General features: G+C 40.9%; 1 protein-coding gene across 1 annotated transcript in view; it reads left to right on the top strand.

Moving 5' to 3' along the window:
• TNFRSF21 (TNF receptor superfamily member 21) overlaps positions 1-22,109 on the top strand; it is an 83,814-nt gene extending 61,705 nt beyond the window's left edge. The window contains exons 5-6 of the mRNA XM_049893797.1: positions 18,953-19,181; positions 20,722-22,109. Of these exons, the coding sequence (XP_049749754.1) occupies positions 18,953-19,181; positions 20,722-20,951 (459 nt within the window). The 3' untranslated portion in view covers positions 20,952-22,109. The remainder of the gene's footprint in view (positions 1-18,952; positions 19,182-20,721) is intronic.
• Positions 22,110-24,780: the final 2,671 nt, after the last annotated feature.

Here is a 24,780-nt window from a genome sequence, read left to right as displayed (position 1 = left end):
CATTGGCCTTACCCAGAACCAAGACATTAATTCTATTTATTTTTCTCTTGTATTTTGTTTTTTATTGTCATGAATTTTGGCTATACACATTTCCTGACCTCAGTAACACATAATTATAGTTTTATACAGTCGGGATTGCTTAGATTTACCTACATATTGATCTTTCCTGTTGCTCTTCTGTTCTTGCTTCCTTCCTGGAGCCTCAGCTTCTACCAGAGATCATTTTTCTTTTGCCTACAGAATACTTTTCAGTGTAGGTTTCCAGCAATAATCTCTGTTTTCCTTTTTCTTGAAACACTAAATGAATGAATGGGATCATTTCACTTTTGCTCTTGAAGGATAGCTAGAAATGGAATTTTTGGTGGACAGTTATTTTTTTTTCAGTGCTTTTATGGTCTCATGTCCTTGCCTTCTAGCTGCCTTCATTTCTGTTTTGAAGTCAGCTTATTGTTGTTCCTTTAAGGGTAATGTGTCTCCTTTCCTTTGACTTCTTTTACAAACAATTTTCCTTCTCTTTGCGTTTTAGCCCCTCAAGCCCTGGCTGCCTTGGTAACTCTCCAGTGTCTTCAAACAAATACAGACAGGCAGGCAGACAAACACCTACCCAGCTTTCTAGAGTTGGGTAGTAAACCAAAAAAACCCAAACCCATTGCCGTCAAGTAGATTCCAACTCATAGCGACCCTATAGAGAGTCGGGTAGTAGCCTCTAGATAAATCCTTCATACCCAGAAGTGAAAGTAGTCCAAGTGGAACACATGTGCTCTATTGGTAATTACGCATGCCTTTGAGTTAAATGAGAAGCAAATTGTCCCTTAACATATGTAGTTTTTTAGGCCAAATCTCTCAAAGTATGGATTCTGTCTTAGATTTAAGCATTCATGGAGTGACAGAGCACGATGCTTTTATAGAAAAACAAAACAGTTGCTGTTGAATCGACCCTGACTCATGACAACGCCATCTGTGTCAGCATTGAACTGTGCTCTATAGAGTTGTCAGTGACTGATTTTTTGGAAGTAGGTTGCTGGGCCCTCTCTTCTAAGGAGTTTCTGGCTGGATTTGAACCTTCAACCTTTCAGTTAGCAGCCGAACACCACCCGGGAACACCATCCTTATGTGTTGTGAATTTTGAACTCTGTATTTTCTAAGTGAAGAGACCAAAATGAAAGGAAAATTTCACAGGAAGCATTCCAAGCTAACTACACTTTAGCTTGAACAAAAACAGAGGGCCGAGTAGGGTGGAGACGAGTTTACATGGCCAGATGCATAATCTGCTTTGCATCTGTGTATGTTCTTCTCTCTGGAATATGTAACTTCTCCCTGTAACTCAAGGGTGACTTTTCTGAGGAATCTCAGGCAAAATTTGAGGAAAGAGTGAGCTTTTGTCCACTTCTTTTTTAGCCTGGGTTTAAGTTTACCCTAGCTAAACAGCAAAGAAGGTGAATCTACTTTTTAAAAAATCTATTTTACTTAACAAGTTTTATGCAAAATATTATACCAAGCATTTCGGGTAATGGAAAGATGAGTAAGACAAAGTCAGTGCCCTCAAGGAAGCCTACAGCTGAACGGAAGAAATTTACACACATTTATATACTCTAAGGGCATAAAGCCAAGAGGGTGGGGAGGAAGAATGTGCTAAATAGAGAACTAAGCAGCCATTAAGGCTCTAAATTGGAACATCAGTGTGGAGATGTGTGCCTGGTTAAATTCCTTCCCTGCCAGTGTAATCACTTTGGGGACATTTGGTAAATTACAGTGCTTAGCCTCTCTGCCTCAGTTTCTTCATTAGATAATGGGAGTAACATTAGTGCCTATCCTGGGGGTTGTTGTGAGAATTAGGTGCATGTGACCCACAGTAAGCACTCGGCAAATGTTTACTATTAATATTTACTATTATTTCCAGATTCTAGAGGCTAGAGAGATGGAAGGTGTCTTAGTTGTCTAGTGCTGCTATAACAGAAATACCACGAGTGTATGGTTTTATCAAAGAGAAATTTATTCCGTCACAGTCTCACAGTCTAGGAAGCTATAAATCCAAACATAGGGGTGCCAGCTCCAGGAAAAGGCCTCTCTCTCTGTCAGCTCTGGTTCTTGTCATCAATCTTCCCTAGTCAAGGACCTTCTCAGCACAGGGACCCCAAGTCCAAAGGTTGCACTAATCTCCTGGCTCTTGTTTCTTGGTGGTATGAGGTCCCCCTTTCTCTCTGCTCGCTTCTCTCTTTTATATCTCAAGAGATTGGTTTAAAACACAACCTCATCTTGTAGATTGAGTCCTGCCTGATTAACATAACTGCCTCTAATCCTGCCTTATTAACATCATAGAGGTAGGCCTTAACAACACAAAGGAGAATCACATCAAATCACAAAATGGTGAACAGTCATACAATACTGGGAATCATGGCTTAGCCAAGTTGACACATATTTTTGGGGGACACAGTTCAATCCATGATACAAGGCTATTCCTAATGAGCTCCAACGCATATACCAATGGATCCTTTAAATACCGAATACTTAGGGTCACTGAATCTAGGGTGGGAAGGTTCTTCCAATTCCAAGACTACTTTAAGCAGGAGGGTTGCTAACTGGGTTCCTTGCCCGAGAACTGGAAATCCCAGCTGTTTGTAAATATTTACTCCTTACTGCCCATGCGAAGTTTCCTAGGCTGGCTGGGATATTTCCTTTAGTGAAGAAATAAAGTTCTGGATTTGTAAAGACCATGGTGTGCTCCCTCAGTGGCAATTAGGAAAAGAGAACTAAGATTGAGCACCTGAATTTCTAGGTTTTCCTTTCAAAGAATTGATGCTGATCAAGCAGGGGAGTTGGATAGTGAAATAGCTATGGTTATTCGCCTTATCCCTTCTTCCCTCCTCCTATAAGATTAAGCAGATTAAAACTATACTGTAGTGGAACAAACTGGTAGACCTGGAACCAATGTAGTTTACTTTTATGTTGTAAAATGATTGTTAACAAACCAGTTGCTGTCAAGTCATCCCTATTCATGGGGACTCCATGTGTTGCAAAGTAGAACTATGCTTGGTAGGGCATCCATAGCCATGACCTTTCAGAAGCAGATCTCCAGGCCTGTCTTCTGAGGTGCCTCTGGGTAGATTCCAACCAGTCAGAACTGGTTAGGAGCCAAGTGCTTAACCATTTGCTACATCCAAACCAAAAAAACCAAACCCATTGCCGTTGAGTCGATGCCGACTCATAGCAACCCTTCAGGGACTCCTAATGGTTATTTGTTTTTTTGTTGTTGTTGTGTGCCCTCAAGTCGATTCCAACTCATAGCAACAACTCTATAGGACAGAGTAGAACTGCAACATAGGATTTCCTAGGCTCTCATCTTTACAGAAGCAGATCACCAGGTCTTTCTCCCGAGGAGCCACTGGTGGGTTTGAACTGGCGACCTTTCAGTTTGCAAACAAGTGCTTAACCATTACACCACCAAAGCTCCTTGATTGTTATGGCATGTTAAATTTTTCCAGAACCATAGGACAGATTTTTCTCTCTTCTTTTTCTTTCTCTTTGTCCCTCCCTCCCTCTCTCTAACTCTCTTGATCGCACTCTCTCTCTCGAGTTTATACTGAGATTCTGTGTTGGAGACGGGGTGGCTTTGCTCTGTATTATTAACTGGGAGAATCTCAATAGTGAGAGAAGCACTGGGCCTTCTATTTTCGTGAGGAGAGTGTTCCTGCTTCTGCTGCAGAAGGGATTACAGTTACTAATTTTTTTTTTTTTTTTTTGCTTACCAGCTGCAGGATGCAGCTGTCCTTATCTTTGGGCCTGAGACCAGCTATTTTCAGAAATTTCATATAGTGAGAGTGAGTTAAGGCAAATGCCAGCTGTATGTTTAATTGTTGTTGGCATTTTGGCTATTCAAATTAGTCTTTGTCTTTAATTTGCCCATTGGTCATCTCTTAGGAAATAGGGGTTATTGTTCTAAGGCCTTAAGATGTTAGGTACCTAACATCGTGCATGTATTTAGCGCGTGTCATTTGCTGTGTTACCACAGCACAGTGGGTCTTTAAAGGTCAAGTTACTTAATTTGCAGGATATGAGTGCAGGCTCTGGGGAACTTCTTAGGTGGTGAGAGGACATTACAAAGATACTGCTGACACACAACAGACCCAGGTGCATCTAGTGATGCCTGTGTTTCAGGTGGTTGTGCACAAAGGAGCAATGTCAATGAGCAAGCCTTTGGATTTTTAATGGCATTTCAGCTGTTGCCACATTACCCATTGCCACTGAGTGGATTCCAACTTGTAGTGAGTCAGGTGTCATGTTGTTAGGTGCCATCAAGTCAGTTCTGACTCATAGTGACCCTGTGTACAACGGAACAAAACGCTGCCTGGTCCTGTGCCATCCTCACAGTTATTATGCTTGAGCCCATTATTTCAGCCACTGTGTCAGTCCATCTCGTTGAGGGTCTTATACTTATCAGGTGTTGTACTTATCACTTATTCTGAGGTTTCATTAAATTATTCAAAATCTTTTGTGGAGCACCAGCTACGTGCCTGGCACTATGTAAAGAAGGAAGGTGATCCTTGCCTTTCCATAGCTCACGTTGAGATGAAGACACATGTGCAAACAATTACAGTTCATTAGAATAAGCTGTAATAGAATTGTGCACAAGGAATTATGGGATAGCGTCGGAAGAAAAGGGGTACTTGACCCACCAAAAAATACACAGAAAACTAGACCAGATGTATGTTTGTCGCTTTGAAAGTCATTTAAAAAAAAAAAACCAGACTGTTGTTTCCTTCAAGAGAGCAGATTAACAACCTAACAGACAATTTTGTGGCCTTCTTCCCAAAGATTTTCCCATTTGTTTTCTGCCTTGGGAGCCCCACCTGCTTATTGCAGCAAGGATGTCTCTTTTACTTAGCATCTTGCTTTGTTTTGCTCAGTAATGAGCTTTTTAGAAACCTTTTAACTACTCTGCAATATTCAGGGTACAGAAGTAAGGTTCCCATGCTGCACCTCATGTCAACTATTGGAGTTTGAACTTTGAATCCCCAAGACCTAATAGAAGGAACTGGCAGATCCAAGAATTTGACTTTGCCCATAGCAGCCTTGTAAGGACTTGGGAGGCCAGAGATGATGAGTGTAAAATTCCCAGGTCCTGGGCTTGTAATGCAGGGGTCTGACTAAACCTTAGCTACTATTTTTCTTTCTATGTTGGAATTTGAATTCCACATTCTTTTCTGACTCTAGAGCAAATAATACCACCCTATACCCATTGCCATTGAGTCAATTCCAACTCATAGTGACCCTATAAGGCTGAGTAGAACTGCCGTACAGGGTTTCCAAAGCTGTAACCTTTATGGAAGCAGACTGCCGCATCTTTCTTCTGCAGAGCAGCTGGTAGGTTCAAACTGCCAACCTTTGGCTTAACAGTTGAGTGCTTAACCACTGCACCACCAGGGCTCCTATAATACCACCCTACTTACAAGAAATGTGCATCAAAGAGAAAGAGAGCCAGCGTGTATCTATGTGTCCCAAACACTGTCTGGGTGCTTTATATCTGTGCTCATTTAGTAAGCTTCTGAGAGGTGGTGGTATTGTTGTTAGTTGCTGTCAAGTTGATTTCAACTCACAGCGACCTGTCTAAGAGGTGCAAGTAGGTTTTATAATTAAGACTTATTACTGTGTTTCATTGAATACCATGCCAGCTGAAAATGGCACCAGTATTGTATGTGCCAGTAAGAAATAAAAACACTGACAATTATAGTTGTAAGATTCGTTCTTATTTCAGAGTTATTAAAATGTGAGGAATTTTTACTGAGATGGAGAAACAAATCACCAACATCATATGGAAAGGGAAGAGGCCCTAGATAAGTAAAGCATTACCAAAGAAGACCAAAGTGGGAGGCCTCACACTACCTGATTTTAGAACCTGTCATACCACCACAGTAGTCAAAACAGCCTGGTACTGATATATAAACCAATGGAACAGAATTGAGAATCCAGACATAAATTCATCCACCTGTGAGCAGCTGATATTTGACAAAGGCCCAAAGTCTGTTAGTTGGGGAAAAGACAGTCTCTTTAACAAACGGTGCTGGCATAACTGGATATCCATCTGGAAAAAAATGAAACAAGACCTATACCTCACACCATGTGTAAAAACTAACTCAAAATAGATCAAAGACCTAAATATAAAATCTAAAACGGTAAAGATCATGGAAATAAAAATAGGGACAATGCTAGGAGCCCTAATACATGGCATAAACAGAATACAAAATATTACTAACGATGCACAAACACTGGAAGAAAAACTGGGTAACTGGGAACTCCTAAAAATCAAACACTTATGCTCACCAGAAGACTTGACCAAAAGAGTAAAAAGACAACCTGCAGACTGGGGGAGAAAAATTTGGCTACGGCAAATCCCATAAGCATCTGATCTCTAAAATTACAAGATACTGCAACACCTCAGGAAACCCTGGTGGCATAGTGGTTAAATGCTACAGCTGCTAACCAAAAGGTCGGCAGTTCGAATCTGCCAGGTACTTTTTGGAAACTAAGGGGCAGTTCTACTCTGTCCTTTAGAGTTGCTATGAGTTGGAATTGACTCGACGGCAGTGGGTTTGGTTAGGTTTTGGTTTGCAACATCTCAACAACAAAAAGACAAATAACCCAATTAAAAAATGGGCAAAAGATATGAACAGGCACTTCACCAAAGAAGACATTCAGATGGCTAACAGATACATGAGGAAATGCTCATGATCATTAGCCATTAGAGAAATGCAAATCAAGAATACAGTGAGATACCATCTCACTCCAACAAGGCTAGCGTTAATCCAAAAAACACAAAATAATCAGTGTTGGAGAGGTTGTAGAGAGACTGGAACACTTAAACACTGTTGGTGGGAATATAAAATGGTACAACCACTTTGGAAATCAATTTGGTGCTTCCTTAAAAAGCTAGAAATAGAAGTAACCATACAATCCAGCAATCCCACTCCTTGGAATATATCCTAGACAAATAAGAGCCATCACACAAATAGATATATGCATATCCCTGTTCATTGCAGCACTGTTCACAGAGCAAAAAGATGGAAACAGCCTATGTGCCCATCAACGGATAAATGAATAAACAAATTATGGTATGTTCACAATGAAATATTACACAATGATAAAGAACAACAATGAATCCACAAAACATCTCATAACATGGAGGAATCTGGAAGGCATTATGCTGAGTGAAATTAGTCAGTCACAAAAGGACAAATATTGTATGAGGCCACTATTATTATAAGAATTCAAGCAAAGGTTTAAACACAGAAGAAAACATTCTTTGACGGTTACCATGGTAGGGAGGGAGGGAAAGGTATATTCACTAACTAGATGGTAGACAAGAATTATCTTAGGTGAAGGGAAGGACAATACAGGGGAAGTGAGCACAACTGGGCTAAACCAAAAGCTAAGAAGTTTCCTGAATACAACCAAACACTTCGAGAAACAGAATAGCAGGGGTCAGAGTCTAGGGACCATGGTTTCAGGGGCCATCTAGGTCAACTGGCATAACAAAGTTTATTAAAAAAATGTTCTGCATCCCACTTTGGTGAGTGGTGTCTGGGGTCTTAAAAGCTAGCTAGCGGCCATCTCAGATGCATCAATTGGTCCCAACCCACCTGGAGCAAAGTAGAATGAAGACCATCAAAGTCAAGGATAGTATGAGCCCAAGAGACAGAAAGGGTCACATAAACCAGAAACTCCATTAGCCTGAGACCAGGAGAACTGGATGGTGCCTGGCTACCACCGATGACCACCCTGACAGGGAACACAACAGAGAGTCCCTGACAGAAGAGGAGAAAAGTAGGGTACAGAACTCAAATTCCAGTAAAAAGACTAGACTTGATGGTCTGACTGAGACTGGAGGGACCCCAGAAGACAGGGACCCCAGACTCTCTGTTAGCCCAAAACTAAAATGTTTCCCAAAGCCAACTCTTCAGACAAAGACTAGACTGGACTATAAAACATAAAATGATACTTGTGAAGAGTGTGCTTCTTAGGTCAAGTAGATACATGAGACTCAGTGGGCAGCTCCTGTCCGGAGGCAAGATGAGAAGGCAGAAAGGGACAGGAGCTGGTTGAATGGACACGGGGAATACAGGGTGGAAAGGGGGAGTGTGCTGTTGCATTATAGGGATAGCACCTAGGGTCACATAACAATGTGTGTATACATTTTTATATGAGAAACTAACTTGAACTCTAAACTTTCACTTAAAGCACAATTTAAAAAATGTGGGGAAAAAAGGTCTTAGAATTAATGAAATAGAATAGTTGAGCTTGAGGCAAACAGGTTATGAGAAGAAAAGACTGGGAAATAGATTTTCAGGGTCTTGACATTGATATATGCCCCTCCCTAATTTTTTTTTTTTTCTAACACACACATTTAAAAAAAAAAAAAAATTATAGCCTTTAAGGGTAAGATGATATAATATAGGCAATTTATTTAGCAAACACTAATTGACCACCATAATGTATTAAGCCCTATATCAGCCACTGTAAATTCTATATGAACACACACACAGGAATCTGCCCTCCAGAAGCGGACAATTTTATAGGAAAGGTAGGTATGTGAGCCAAACTTTAGGGTATATTCTGTTAAATTACTATTTAGAGGGATTGAAGTGGGCTTTTATTTTTTTCCTGAGACACAGTATCTCAAAATTTAGAAAAGACTGAGTCTTTTAGTGGATGGCATTGTTTACCCCTTTAATCCACACCCGTAAGTGGCTTTCTCAAAAAGTGCATTGGGTGGAAATGAAAATCAATATTATGAAAAGAAGCCTATTTATCCCTTCATTATCAGTGCTACAGAACATATTTTTAATTTTTTTTTTCAAGCAGGGTTTCAAACCAGTTCTTCCCATTCAGTCATGACCAGGGAAGCAAAACCAGAACAGACCCAAATTTTTAAAGGTTGGCTGAACCAGAATGGGAAAAATTACATGTCAAAGCCCTGCTAGAAACCTAATCTTCCTGTTAGAAAACAAGGGCAGCATACACGTTGCATAGCAACAAAATCTCTTGCTCATGTCAGAAACAATGGTGCCCCACTGGAAGATGATGGCCAATCATGTCACTTTGAATGTGTGTTGCTTTCCACAGTCCTGCCAATAATCCAGTCTCACGCTTCAGGTTCCTGAAAGGGCTCGCCACGCCTCTTCTGAGTCTCCCATTCCAGGACTTCAACTCATAATTTTTTCTGTTTCGATTATCATTCCACACCACCCAAATTGTAAAAATTTGGGTCTTTTCTTGTTACGTTTTGTTGGCCATGACTAAACCAGTTCGAACCCCTGTTTTTAAGCCAAAACCTTTATCTAGTCAAAGCTTAATAGCTTCCAGTTCTGGCCTAGCTTCTCTTCCATATATTTGTGAGACTCTCTCTGTGGCTAAACTGATCTGTTGTAGGCCAAGTGCCAACAGTGGGTGAACTAACTGAGGAAGAATTGCACCATGATCAGCAATAGGTTTTCTTATACAGTAGTTAATTTCAATATTTTAATTGCTTATTCATTACCACTTCCTTGGGAGAGAGAATTATCACTCCTGATTTTCCAGTTTAAAAAAAAAAAAACTATATGTATATTCCAGAGGGAACTTTGATTTATCAGGGCACGGAATGGAATTACCAAAAGATAAGATTACTTATTACCAAAAAAGTACTAGAAAAAAAATGGGGAAAATGTTTTGTTTTTATAATCACAAAAGTAGGGAATGCTTTTCTAAGAATAATATAAAACACAGAGGCAAGAAAAAATTCTACAACGTAGTAGTAACTATACAAGCCAGAAAACACCACACACAAATGAAAAGACAAAATAATAACTGGGAGGAATTGTTTACAGCATAGGATTAACTTCCTTAAAATATGAAGAACTTTTACAATTTAATCAAGAAAGAGACCAAACAACCTGGTAGAAAAATGGGCAGTGTGTGGATAAGACAGTTACTAGAAAAGGAAATACTGAAAACTCTCAAACATTTCTTACCCCATTCATAAGAAGAAACATTCAAATTAAAACCTATAGTGAGATACCATTTTAACCTCCTAGACTGACAAAGAGGAAAAGGTCTGTTAGCACACTTGTGTTGTGAGGATATTGGGAAATAGCACACTTGTGTTGTGAGGTTATTGGAAAGAGGAACTGTCTATTGCTGATGGGTACGTAAATTAATCCAGCCCTTGTGGAGGTCAACCTGGCAGTATCTACCAAAGTAATGCAGATTGGCCCTTGACTCTACTTCTAGGGATATATCCTACCTGAGCTCTGGTGGCACAGTGGTTAAGAGCTCGGCTGCTAACCAAAATGTCGGCAGTTCGAATCTACCAGCCGCTCTTTGGAAACCCTACAGGGCAGTTCTGCTCTGTCCTATAGGGTAGCTATGAGTTGGTATCGACTCCATGGCAATGAGTTTTTTTGTGTGGGTAGTCCCCATATACAATGCAGAATGATGCAAGAACAAGAGTATTCATTGTAGCATCTTTCGTAATAGCAAAAGAGTGGAAGCAACACAAATGCCCTTCAATGGAGAACTGGTTACATAAGGTATGGGACATCCATCCATTCCATCCATACAGTGAAACTGTGCACTTGTCAAAAGGAGTGGGTCAGCTCTTTATGTACCCATCTCAAGAACTGTTTAAAAATAAAATCAAGGTGCAGGACAGTGCATACAATGTGCTGACATATTTGTGTAAAAAAAAATTGGGGTTGGGGTAGAGAATACACATATGTATTTCTTGGTATAAGATAGACTAACTCTTGAAGAGAACATTAGGAATTGTTAACAGTAACTGCCACCCTGGAGGGGAATAGGGAAACAGAGAGCTGGAAGTCAGAGGGTGGAGGGAGAAGTATTTTTCACTGTATCCCCTTTGTACCTTTGTAATTGTGTACTGTGTGTATTCTAATTCTAACTGTATGAATCCAACTAATGGATTTATTAAGCGATGCTATTCTAATCAAGGAGCCCTGGTGGTGCAGTGGTTAAGAGCTATGGCTGCTAACCAGAAACGTTGGCAGTTCAAATCCACCAGCCGCTCCTTGGGAACCCTATGAGGCAGTTCTACTCTGTCCTGTTATGGTTGCTATGAGTCAGAATCGACTAGACAGCAACAGGCTTGTTTTGTGGAATCTAATTCATCAAATTTGGTAAGTTCAAAAACCTTGTATCACAAAGATAAGCCTTTTTACCTTACTACGTTTCCTATAAAATTACTTTCTATCCTCCACACCATCTTAAGTCAAGCTTATAAAGTTCGTGCACCATTTTTTTTTTTTTTTCTGGTTGTTTTTGTTGTGTGCCATCAGGCCAATTCCGACTTAGACTAGAATTGTCCAAAGGCTTTCTTGTGGGCAAGGCTTCCCAACAGACCTCATGAGTAAAGTTTAGAAAAACCCAAGTAATTTCCAACAGAGCATGATCTCCTAACATATAGATGGAGCTGAGCTCCTACAAGGCTCAGTGATGTATTAAAATGTGAATAGACGTCAGCTCGGAACCAAAAGAGCCCACTTAGCATTCCTGCTTCCCTTTTTGAGAAAGCTTTTTAGTCAGTGAGTCAGCTCAAGGCTGCAGTAACACTACGGTTGATGTCAGCAGTCTGGACAGCTTGCAGATATACATGCCAGCAGCTGGGTGATATGCACCCGCCCTCCCTGCCTCCCTCTGGAGCCAGCCGGTTCTTACCAGCTTTGGCAGATTCTTGCAGCACTGCTTGTGGCTTTTTCCCTTGTGCACCCAGGAAAGGAGTAATTCTCCTGCTTAGGGCAAGGATTGGCCAATGACACCTTGATTTAACTGTCTGTGGGAGGATTTGTAGTCTTTGGAGTTCAGTTTTAAAATTAACTCTTAGAAACTACCAGAATTAGCAGATGACATAAACACGAATGTAGCACCTACCTCAATTTTGGTTGGGGTATGTAAGGGAGAAATACACCAGGGGCCATTAACCTGGGCTAAAGTTTAAACGTAGCCTTAAGGTTGCAGTTGAAACAAAATCCTTTCATTATCCTGTTCTTGAACAGATCTAAGGTAGTAGGTGTCTTGAAAAATAATTTCCCAAGAGTTTTGGAATTTTTCCACCAAGTTAATCCTGAGATCCTCCTGAGTGGATGAGTCAGTTTTGCAGGCTCCCAGCTCACCTGGGCAGCTTGTGGCTCTGCCTTCACTGGGCACTGCCACCTCCCTGGTCTGGCACAGGGGCCCCCATGGTGGCTGAGCAGAGCCCTTTGGCATGACGTTCCTGTATCTGCTTCCATCACATGGCCACCAGTGACCCCAGGGAGGTCTAGACTAGACAGCAGATCTAGATCTGGGATGTCTACATGGCAATTGACGACTTAGATTTCAGCGTGAGCGCTGTTCCCGACTTAGGCAATGGAAGCACCTCCTTGCCTCCCTCTCCTGCGGTCTGGGTAGGAGAAGAGGAAAGCAGGAAAGAAAACAAAGGGCTTTGGCAATCAGAAGCCCAAGGAAAGTTAGGGGAATTTTAATCTTAAGGTTACTTGGCTCTTAACCCTTTTATTTGTTTTTTTCTAAATTTTTTTTTTAAGACTTTGGAAACAAAGAAAAGTTGAAAGCACAGTATAACAAACACCCATAAACCCATCACCTAGATTCAACACTTATTCGCATTTTAACATATTTGCTTTACCTACAGATGTGTGTGTGTTTTCCATTCCATATTACCATTTCCAAGACAGCCTCCCAAATTCCTATGGGTGATAACCCTTCTTTCAAAGATTTAGAAATCAGCATTTTCCTCTTTCCCTCTTAAGTTTTTCTTTTTGCTTGCCAAAAAAATAAAACTTGCTGTGTAAATTTGGATTATTCTTGCCAAGATCCCTCATGCTGGTTTGGATTTAACAAGAATTCACACTTAAGATTAGTAATCTAAAAGTTACTGTCGCGTATCATCTGGGACTTTCAAGTCTCATACTTTTTTCCTTTTCTTCTAAAGGTAGTGTATTTGTTTTATTTTTTTTCAAGGGCAAAATCATGTGTACAGATATTCTTCAGTATCTGAACTAGGAATTGGATAAACTCAGATAAATTTTTTGAGACAGGGCTGCTAACCCTCATTATTGAACTTAAGTTTATATCTTAAATGCTAGAACCAAATATAACAAACCATTGCTTGTTGTTATGTAAATATAGACAATATAGACACAAAATAGATTTGGCTATCAAGAGATACTTATATGGCAAAGAGGGTAGCATTTTTTTTTTCAGAGCCCAACCTTACCTGTCTATATAAAATCAAAACCAAACCTATTGCCATTGAATTGATCTTGAGTCCTAGCCACCCCATGTGTTACAGAATAGAACTGCTCTATAGGGTTTTCTTGACTGTAATCCTTATGAAAGCACATCACCAGGCCTCCACCCTTTAAGTTAGTAGTCAAGTGCTAACCATTTGTATCACCCAGGGACCATACAGTTTACAGGGTTTGTCAATTTTCCTAAGCAATGGGCCCACAGAGGGAGGTGCCATGAGACAGGCCTGGTCAAATTGGACAAATTACTTAACCTCTTTGAGTTGTGGTTTTCCTACCTCTAAAATGGAGTTAATGAAAGCTGCCTCACCAAAAAAAAAAAAAGGTTATAGATGATTTATGCTGTTTCATCTACCACAATAGTGGTAACGACTTATTTTGTTTACTTGATCTGAGTAAAAAGACGATCAACTCAGATGGAACAGCAAGTGGTTTAAATTGGAGTTAGGAAATGTGCTTTTAAAAACCATTATTAAGGTGATCCAGATTTTCGCAAATGTAACATGGAACTCTTCCTTCCTTCCTTCCTTGAAAAGGGCCTGATGGAAACCAGTTGGGTGGTGCCGGGAGACGATGGGTTAAGTTGAACTGTTACAGCAGCCTGCCAAGGAGCGTCCAGGCTGGGTGATGAATGCTTTGTTTCAGCGGGTCACTGATGCATCAAAGTTGTTCATTAGTTTTGTGAAAACAGATTGTGTAAACACAGGGAGATTGTAATTGGATAGTAATTGAAAATAACTCAGTGGTAAATTTTAGTTGAGTGGGCCAGGTGGGGGTAACTTGGAAAGACAAAGGAAGCTCGAGACAGAGGCAGCCAGAAGAATGAAATAGCACTAGATAAGACAAACACTAAATCAAACGTCATTTGAACTGAAGGAACTCAGTGGTGACCTAGTCTAACCTTTCGAGTTTAGAAATGAGGAAGTAGGTCTGAGATGGGAAGTGGCTTCTTTGGATCACACAGGTGGGTAGTGGCAGGTCTCCTTTCTTCCCTTGCAATGATTTTTCAGGATTTTCATGACTTTGACTTTTAGGAGTGACTGTGGTGAACATGAAAATCATGCTGAAAAGATGGCTTCTGCCGCTGGGGTCCTTGGCCCATGCCTGCGTGCATGATACATAATACATCCATAATGCAATGCCACATTGTAAACAAACAAACTCAGTTATATCAAGTCTATTTCTGTTCCTACTTATGACTACCCCATATGTGTCAAAAACTGTGCACCACAGGGTTTCCAGTGGCTGGTTTTTTGGAAGTAGATCAGCAGGCCCTCCTTCTGAGGCACCTCTGGTTAGTCTCCAACCTCCAACGTTTCAGTTAGCAACCAAGCATGTTAGCCATTTGCACCACCCAGGGACTCTGCTACATTATAAAAAAAAATGCTACATTATAGGGAGAAAAAAAGTAGATGTCTCAAAATCTTGTTTAATTGCTATACCACTTTTGCCGTGAATAAGGCTTGAAAAGATTTTCCATTCCCATTCATGGCTCCGCCATCCCTAGGGGCTGGGGAAACACTTCCACCGCGTGTCATGTGTAGGGAAGGCCAGTCAACAGGGAAGTGATTTTTCAATTTGATTCTAAAAATAGAGAATTACTTTTTGAGCTTCAGTTTCAGGTTGTGATTTGGTTGAGCACTCAAGAGCAGGCACTTTAGTTTTAGAACCCTGGTTGAGTGAGGGTGAAGGATTGGCAAGGACACAGCTGGAAATGGGGGAAGGAGAAAATATGACAGTCGTGGTTCATTCCAGTACAATCCAAGTACGAGGTGAATCACTGTTCTCATAAACACTGCCTCAGAGACATTCAGGCCTGCAAATTTCAAACAATACTGTATTCACCAAATCCATATGGATGGTTCCTTGTAGTCAGCAGTAGTAGCAATCAGAAAGGAAAAGAGTCAGGTCAGCAGCCAAGCTACAGGTATAATCCACAGGTTGAGTAAGGTGAACCATTTATCTCCCTTCCCTTATCTGTTTGGACTAATAAATACAGTATCTAGAAGGACTAAGTGTACTTCCAAGAAAACTAATTAGAAGGACATTTAGGATTCATTTGTCTGTTCTTCTCTCCAGCTCATTCAGTAGAACCATACTGTACTGTGTTTAGCTGCTTGGGAAGTGCTCACCTCATTGCTGCTGCCCCCTCCTCTTTGGGTCTGTCTTACTGTCTCTACCTCATTTTTTGAGTAAGTCTTCCAAGTTAGCACAATTACCTCATGCCTATAAAGCAAAAAGAGCTGTATTTTTTAAGTTTCAGGGGACTTAAAACTGTACTTTTTAAGTCTGGTGGACTCAGAGGCCTTTCTTTAAAGTTCTAATACGTGCCTCACTGCAATAAGCTGAGGGGATATAGCACTTCTAGAATCATGAACGCTTAACAAAAGTATAGAGAGGGGTCAGCAATATATCCTGTTTCATGGCTACCAGTATAAACAAGAGCTGTTGCAGCCACATTTCAAGTTAGCAGAAGGAAAATATTCTTATCCGTGGTGGCTCTTAAAGATAACATTTGTTGTTTTTCTAGTTATAAAAGTTATTATGTCCTTATAGATAATTTGGAAAGCTCAAAGAGACATAAGTTACTCATGATCTACTTCGTGAATATTTTGATAACTTTGTTTTCAAAGCTTTTTATAGAAGACCCTGTTCTATGGGAATCTGGCTTTCTTGGAGTACTTGTCTTCTGGATCTAAATCTTAGTATAGATGTTCTTCACTCACTATAAACTCAGAACACTGAAACATGAATTTTCAGAATTAATAAAATAGAGAATTAATTTCCACATATCCCAATGACTCAGTTTCCTGATTAGGGATATTACAGATAACACAATGCTAATAGAGTTACAGTGTTATAAATCTGCTTTCATGGACATAGGATAAATATTAAGGCAAAGGAGGAATAAATATTAAAGGAAAAGAGTAAGTTTCTGAGAGCAATTCCCCCCCACCATGGGGGGAAAAAATAACTTTAGATAAATCTGGAATGCAGCCAGCTACTCTTACACGAAGTAAGAAATACTTATACTAAAGCTGAGTAGATTTTCTAGAAAGGATGACTGTTGGATAGTCTCTGGCTTTAGCTGTGGTTGGTAGTTTCGTTGTGGGGACGTTAAAACCATTCCTAGCAGGCGTGTTCATATTCACCTGGCTCATTACCGGTAATCACAAGAGAACTTCAGTTCAACATTCTCTGTTTCCAAATTATGTTGGAATTCATATGCTTAATTTCTACTGATACGAGCCCTGTGGCAATAGTGGAAAAAATTTAAATACTTAACATTTTGAACAAACAGAGCTCAGGAAATAAGGCGGGTGGACTTCTTGTGTTCTGTTGGCATGTGATTTGTGGGTGGGAATTTCTTTTTTAAGCGAGAACAGTGCACTATATTGACTGACCATGTCTTCCAGTGTAATGTCCCTGAGAACCAGAGTGTAGACAAGAGTTCTTTGTCTAATTGAGTGAATAAGAAATGTGTATTGGCATGAATGGCCATGTACATTTTCAGGGAGGAGCAGCACATGCCAAGGCCTATTGAGTTAAAAATTTAAAAGCATATACATAAAACTTGTCCCTGGATCAGGAGGGGGTTACTGGGAATGCATGTTATCCAAGTCTTCAATTTACACTGAAAGCGGAAACAGGGCAAGGGTGATGGCACTGAGGAAAAACACTGTGGAAGCATCAGTAACCAGTGGTCTTCAGAATTTGTAATCAGTGGCAAGAATTTCTCAGACCTAAAACTTTGTAAGGAAACCCTGGTGGCGTAGTGGTTAAGAGCTACGGCTGCTCACCAAAAGGTCAAATCTACCAGGCACTCCTTGGGAATCCTATGGGGCAGCTATGAGTTGGAATCGACTAGATAGCAACCAGTTTGTGTTTTTTTGTTTTGCTTTTAAACTTTGTAAAAGAGGCAATTGTGTTTGTGCCTTATCTAACCATCCAGGGTAATACTTGGAAATGCTAGTCTGTCTTCCCGGTTAAAGAGCTTGAAAATGTTTCACTTTAAGTATGCTAGTGAAGTGATAAGTGTTCTAAAGAGTGATGATTAAACAGCTCTGGGGAGGTGTACATCATTCCCTGAACCCTGCCCTGTATGATCTGGCCACCTGGCCCTTACGTTTTCATCCATACTGGCAAAGCAAATAAGAATGTAAAGTCAATGGACTTTAGGAGATGCCACAAGTGCCTGCCAGAGCTCTAAAGTCTAGTCTCAAAAGAAAGGGCAAAATAGAGATGTCAAGCAGACCTCAGTTGAGCACTGGATTTCCCCCAGTAGCTGTGTGCCTTCTCTGGCCCTCAGTTGTCTCACCTGTAAAATGGTTGTGATATCGCCTACCACTTCTACCCATCTCTACTGTATACCCCTGTTATAAGCTAGAATCATACCTCACTTGGCTGCTGTAAAAGCCAATTGCCATCCAGTTGATTCTGGCTCATAACAAACCTCATGTGTGTCGGAGTAGAACTGTGCTCCGTAGTGTTTTCAATGACTGATTTTTTCATGAATGCATACCTAGACCTTTCTTCCAAGGCACTCTGGGTGGACTCAAACCTCCAACCTTTTGGCTAACCCTCAGGAACTCCTTGGCTACTATTAAAAAAAAAAAAAAAGCTGTTGCATTCCAGTCGATTCAGACTCATGGTTACATGTTACAGAGTAGAGCTACTCTATAGGGTTTTCTTTATGGATGCAGATAGCAGGTCTTTCTTCAAAGGTGCTGCTTGATGGGTCTGCACCACCAATCATTAGGTTTATAGCTGAGTGCAAACCATTTGTGCCACCCAGGGGCCTTTGTCTCTTATGAGAGCACCCTAACTGGTCTCCCTGCTTTGAATCTTGCCTCCCTGACATTCATTCTCCACACAGCAGCCAGAGTGGTAATGAAGCTCTCTCTACCTGAAACTATCTTACTCTGTTTGATTACTTGTTCCTTCCCTCTCTGCTCCACACTCCAGGATGCAAGCTTCCGGGCTCTATTATATTCTCAGAGCAGAGACACTGGCTCCTGTGGGGTGGTCCTCACTCTCCCCTCCCAGTGACTTTTATCTCCAGTGTTCTCCTGTTTTCAATTATTTTAAGCAATTTTAATTGCTGAGCTAGTTAGAAATATATACCAGGAAACCCGGCAATCTAGTCTTAGTTCTGACACTTACTGGTTGAGAGCCTTTAAATAGGAACGTCTCTTCACTTCCAAGGCTAGGTTTCCTGATCTGTAAAGAGAGGGGAATATACTAGATAATACCTAAGGCCTCTTCCAGCTTGACAAAAGTATATTTTAAGGTGGGAATCTTCTTCCTCACACCTGTGTCCAGGTACACTTCTCTGAGGTAACCAGTGCTAACAGCTTGGTATATATGCTTCCTAACTATTTTTTAGTGCTCATAAAAAAAAAAAAACCAGTGCCGTTGAGTTGATTAGTGCTCATACATACCCTCATGTATATGTTTGAAAGATTTAACAATATGGGCATATGTATCTAGCAATAAAATAAACTACAGACGGCTGAAATGTGAGCATTTATATACAAAATATTAAGTGGAACAAAAAGTAGTATCCAAAGAGGGGTTTTGATTTCATTGTGTTTTTTTTTTTTCCCTCTATAGTTTTTGAAGTATATAATAATAAATTTTTTTGTTCCCTCCCACAGCTGGAAACTGACAAACTGGCCCTCCCGACCAGCCCCGGCCCACTTAGCCCGAGCCCCATCCCTAGCCCCAACGGGAAACTTGAGAATTCCACCCTCCTGACGGTGGAGCCTTCCCCCCTGGATAAGAACAAGGGCTTCTTCGTGGATGAGTCTGAACCCCTTCTTCGCTGTGACTCCACATCCAGCGGCTCCTCCGCGCTGAGCAGGAATGGCTCCTTTATTACCAAAGGTACAGACAGACTTGCAGGACAGAGGAACACCTGCAGGAAGGGCTCATAACAGGAAGGGCACAATTATCACTCTTCCCACCTCCCATGAAAGAGCTTCTGGCAATTTCTCCCTGTCCTTTCCACTGTCCTTTTGTACTTGAGCCATTTGAATGACCTGCCCAGAAGTCTGAGCTGAGGCTGACTGGGGAGAAACCACCTCGATAGCCAGTGGGGACATGGCAGAGAGTGACCCCATCAAGGGGTATTGGTCACCCTTTATGTGCACGATGCTATCAGGTGTTTCAAGGAAGGGCTGGTAAAATGTAGTCCGGCACGTTTTTTGAAAATAATTTACCAGGCTTGCTGAATCCAAAGATTTAAAGTATAATCTATCTTGAGTCTGAAGTACAGGTTTTTGGGTTTTTTGTTTTGTTTTTAAATAATATTTTATTGTATTTTAGGGGAAGGTTTACATAGCAGTTTAGGCTCCCAGTCAACAATTGAAGTACAGGTCTTCGTAACTTAAATTAGTCCTAAAATTTGCTCTGTTAAGCTAGGTTACAAATGACGATGTTTAAAAATATATATGGATTGGTACTTTAATAAATAACTCACCACATTCAATTTTTAATAGCAGAGTGGAAAATTAGCACACTCACACTGATGAAAGATTTTCGCTATATTCCATATATTCTATATCTCTAGTTATATTCTGTGAAAGGGTTATTTTATATGTTCTTACATTTCATAAAATAGGTTATATTTTATCTGCTTTGCATATTTATATTCATCTATTTTGTATTTGGAACACTGGTGGTGCAGTGGTTCAGAGCTCAGCTGCTAACCAAAAGGCCCCCAGTTGGACTCCAGCAGGCGCTCCTTGGAAATCTTACGGGGCAGCTCCACTCTGGGGCCGCTATGAGTCGGAATTGACTCATGGCAATGGGTTTGGTTTATTTTGTGTATTTATATATTTATATTCTAGTTTACATTCTGTTACTTATTATGTTACATTTTATAATTCCTCACCCCAACCTATGGTATGACCCATGAAGCAATTTGTTCCTTATTTGTGTGTTTTCATTCACTCTCAGCAGTTTGGTTTTAAAATATTGTAATGTAATCAGAAAGCAGACTACCTTTAACTTGGAATTTTTGATCATTTGGGAAAACGGTGGGCTGATGGAGATCTTTGTTTAGTAAATGCATTACAGATGAGGAAAGAAGTAAAAGTTTCTTTAGGTATTTCAGAATTTTCCCTCTGAGTTTTTAGGAGAATTTAGAAGAAAGCACTTAAATCTAGGTAAATGTCATGTTAATGATACCTCAACAACCCATCCAAGCAGATCCTTTCCTGTTCTCCATTAGGCAAATCTTGTTATCTTATGTGTGTATGCAAACAAAAACTCTCCTGTTGTTTAAAATGAACCAGAGTTTACCTCACTCATTTTGGAGAGGAGGCAGGTGAGGAGGGAGTAGGCTGGCACAAGGGTAGATGTCACTCCTCCCCCCCAGTACAGTCCCTAACAGCTATCCGGTCCCTTCTCTCTCCCCCTGCAGAAAAGAAGGACACAGTGCTGCGGCAGGTACGCCTGGACCCCTGCGACTTGCAGCCTATCTTTGATGATATGCTCCACATCCTGAATCCGGAGGAGTTGCGGGTAATCGAAGAGATCCCCCAGGCTGAGGACAAACTGGACCGGCTATTTGAGATCATTGGCGTCAAGAGCCAGGAAGCCAGCCAGACCCTCCTGGACTCTGTTTATAGCCATCTTCCTGACCTATTGTAGAACACTAGGGATACTGCACTCTGGAATATTTGCTCAATTTAGTGGCAGGGTGGTTTTATTATTTTGGTTTTTCTTTTTGTTTTTTGGTGTGCGTGTGTGTGTTTAACAATATATGGCCAGTGTTTGAGTTCTTTTTTTTTTTTTTTTAAACCTTTCTGGGAAGTTAGTTTATAAGCCGTTTTTTTAAGGTGTAACTGTTGCAAAATACCTACCACTAAGGTTTTTTTTTTTTTCAAGTTCCATATTTCTCTGTTTTGCCTTCTTACGTATTTTCAAAATTGTTCTGTGCACTTTAAATTCCCTTAACTTACTCTAACGCAGTGTGACTTTTCCTGCACACTGGCTTGTGAGGTTCTTAAAAGTATAATGACATCATGTGAATTCTATAAGCAGTCTTCATGTCTCTCAACAGCCACACCTACTTTTTTTTTTTAATTATTACTACTATCATCATTATTATTTGTCATTTACAGATTTTCTGAAGGGTTAAGACCCCGTTGAGTTACTGTACTGCACTTAGATTTTAAGTTATCTTTTTAATGTCTTGTTATATAGTCATGACTGAAACTTGACCACACTATTGCTGATTGTATGGTTTTCACCTGGACACCATGTAGCATGCTGGATTACTTGTGTTTCTCTTCTGCCAATATGCTCTGGGCTGGAAAAAGGAAGTCCTCAAGCCATCGGGACTTGCTGTTTAAGTGGCTTACCAGCGAGGCCACGAAAGAACTTGACCTTCATCTTTTAGGGACTGAGCTGTTTGGGAATATATTGCTATACTTTGAAAAGTCACAAGTGAATCCCAGTGGCACCTTTTCCATAGAGAATTTGCCCAGCTTTGCTTTAAAAGATGTTTTTGTTTTTTTTTATACACACATAGTCAAATAGGTCCAGTCTGTCCTCAAGGCCTGGGTCTTGGTGGGTTTACTTCATCCTTCCGTCACTTTAATTAAAAATGGCTGCCGCTGTAAGAACTCTCGTCTGATATATTTGCAACGATGCTCACATTTATAAACATACCATCTAATGCTCCGTTTTGAGATTCTCATGCAAGGGTGGTGTGGACTACCTTTGTGTGGGCCGGGCTTGGAGGGTAGTGGTGAGGGACTGATATCAGAAAAATGCCTTCAAGTGTACTAATTTATTAATAAATATTAGGTGTTTGTTACTTGAGTCGTTTGAGTGGTTTAATCCTTAATTTTCTTGCCCTATATGTGTGTATAAGTTATAACTGTTTGCTTAGTCTCTTGGAAAATTATGTGTCCTAAAAAAAAAAAAAAAAAAAATCAGCCTCTTTAATATGTAAATCATGCAAATTGGCAAAGGTGTGTGTCTTTGGGTTCACAGAGAAGTCTGGTGAAGATTTCCAAACACTTCTAGCCTTTTGGGTTAAAGCTGAAGTTCCTGTTTTTGAGATTTGTCCCTATTTTAAGAAACACAGATTGTGAGGTGGTGAAGGTGGGCTGAAGAGGTGCAGGTAATGAACAGGCCTTGTTAGTGTAGTCTCACTCATTTTCATGTAGAAAATTTACCACCCATGAGAGGGTCTATACAAGTCCACAGGATGCTATAGGAAACCTGATTGCCCCCAAATAACTTGGGGGCTTTCTTGGCAGTGAGGCAGGGTGAGGTCTCATGTTGGCAGGATAAATTAAGTATTCATCATGTGTCCCTTTTGCTTGGGAACCCTGCTTCCACTGAATTCCACTAGGCAGACCTCAGCAATTTTGTGTTCCTCTTTCAGTGAGAAATTGCAACTGGGATGCCCTGTCTGAACACTGACAGCCACGTCAGCGACATTAGAGGAGTTTTCTGGTTTCATCCAGTTCTACTTGGTTGGTTTCTAGAGAACCACCCTTGTATTTGGTTTCACAGATTCTCACACCAGGTTTCCTCTCTTCTTTTGTGGACAGAAGGTAGGAACTCTTTACAAAAAAGCTAGAATGGGTCATAGATGGGAATGGAGTATACAGATTATTTCCCCCTCAGGGGCTTTCAGGACTGTCACTTAGTTTATGTGAGAGGGGAAAACAAGGATATGAATGAGTCAGCAATTTGGTTAGTAAATTTACAGATTATTCATTGCTTGGGGGATGGCTTTTATTAATAACCCACATTTACACAGAGCTCTGTGCTTTGGGAAGTTCTTTTTACATTATCTTGCTGAATCTTCACAACTGTCTTATAAAACTTGTTTCTTATTAGCTGCCATTGGGTCGACGCCAACTCATGGTGACCTTATGTACAGCAGAATGAAATCTTGCTTGGTCCTGCGTCATCCTCACAATTGTCAGCATGTTTGAGTCCATCATTGTAGCTATAGTGCCAATCAATCTCACTGAGGGGCCTACCTCGCCTTCACTGGCGTTCTACTTCCCCAAATATGGTGTTATCCTCTAGCAATTGATCCCTCATGATGACATGTCCAAAGCAAACAAGCCAGACATTGTTCTGTTGTAACCTAAGAGGGTTTCATTGGCTAATTTTCAGAAGTAGATCACCAAGCCTTTCTTCCTAGTTTATCTTAATCTGGAAGTTCTGCTAAAACCTGTTCACCATGGGTGGCCTCACTGATATTTGAAATACTGGTGGCATACCTTGTAGCATCATAGCAACACACAAGCCATCACAGTATGACAAAGTGAAAGACATTATTATTGTCCCCATTTTACAAATCAGAAAATGGGCTTTCAAAGGTTAAGAAACTTGCTTCAGGCCCTACTGCAAATCTGTAGAGTCAAGCTTGAGTCTGGGTCTTCTGTCTGAATCTAACACTGCTCAGTCTGTTCAGGACTAGTAACCAGAAATCCCTAGTCGGGTTGGAACAATGGACAGAGACCATAGTGATAAAAGTAATGGGCATTACAAGTAAAGCCCTCCACTTAAGTTTAATAAATAATTGTGCTGGTTTAAGAATGGGTGGCGTCTCTTGATGACTGATAGGAAATGAGACATAGGAGTTGTGGTTAAACAGAAGTTCAATATTGAACTAACATGATATATAAAAACCAAAATCAGGAGGGCAGAGCCAAGATGACAAAATAGTCAGATGCTTTGTGGCGTCCCTCTTACAACAAAGACCTAAAAAAAAAGTGAATCAGATATATATGATAATCTAGGAACCCTAAACATCAAAGACAAAGCTGAAGAATCAGACTGAGCAACAGGTAGAAGGAGAGACAATTTGAAAACTGTGGAAACAGGGAATTACGTATTGCTGGCATCCTGCTAGCTGAATCTACTCAGGGTGGACATACTGAGGCAAATAGCATCCCAAGCCCAAACCCACCCCATTTGGTGCAGCTAACTAGCAGTGACTCAGCATGCACTTCCAGAACCAAACAGGAGTGACACCAGGCCTGCAAAAGTTAAGTACAAGCTCCCAGCTGACCAAGGGCACCACAGTCCTTTCCCCACCAGAGAGTCATGGCTGAGGAGCACTCCCTTCTCCTCATCCATTCCCCTCCCTGCTCCAACACCAGTCCAGCAGCATTCAATACCACCACACCCTCTAAGCCCGGAAACTCACGGCCCAGTCCAGAGGCACCCACTCTGTCGCCCAGCCACTGGTGTAGGACGTCCATGGACTTACTTGCAGCATCCTTCACCCCCGCCGATCCCCCTCAGCAGTGCCTTGCTGGCTGACCCAGCATGGTGTGCCCTCAGCAGGACAACAGCAGCAGGGCTTCCAGTTGAAACCCGTTTTCACCTGAAGCAACCAAGTGGGAGCTGCAGACCTGTGACGTTCAACACTGCCCCGTACCCTAAGCCTGTAGCTCTAGGCCAACCTGAGGTTCTTGGCCTGGCCTAAGCCCAGCCACTGGCA

The sequence above is a fragment of the Elephas maximus genome, chromosome 1 (assembly GCF_024166365.1).
Source record: "Elephas maximus indicus isolate mEleMax1 chromosome 1, mEleMax1 primary haplotype, whole genome shotgun sequence".
NCBI classification, from domain to species: Eukaryota; Metazoa; Chordata; class Mammalia; order Proboscidea; family Elephantidae; genus Elephas; species Elephas maximus.
The sequence above is the reverse complement of the archived record's forward strand: the minus strand, read 5'-3'. Positions and strand labels throughout refer to the sequence as shown.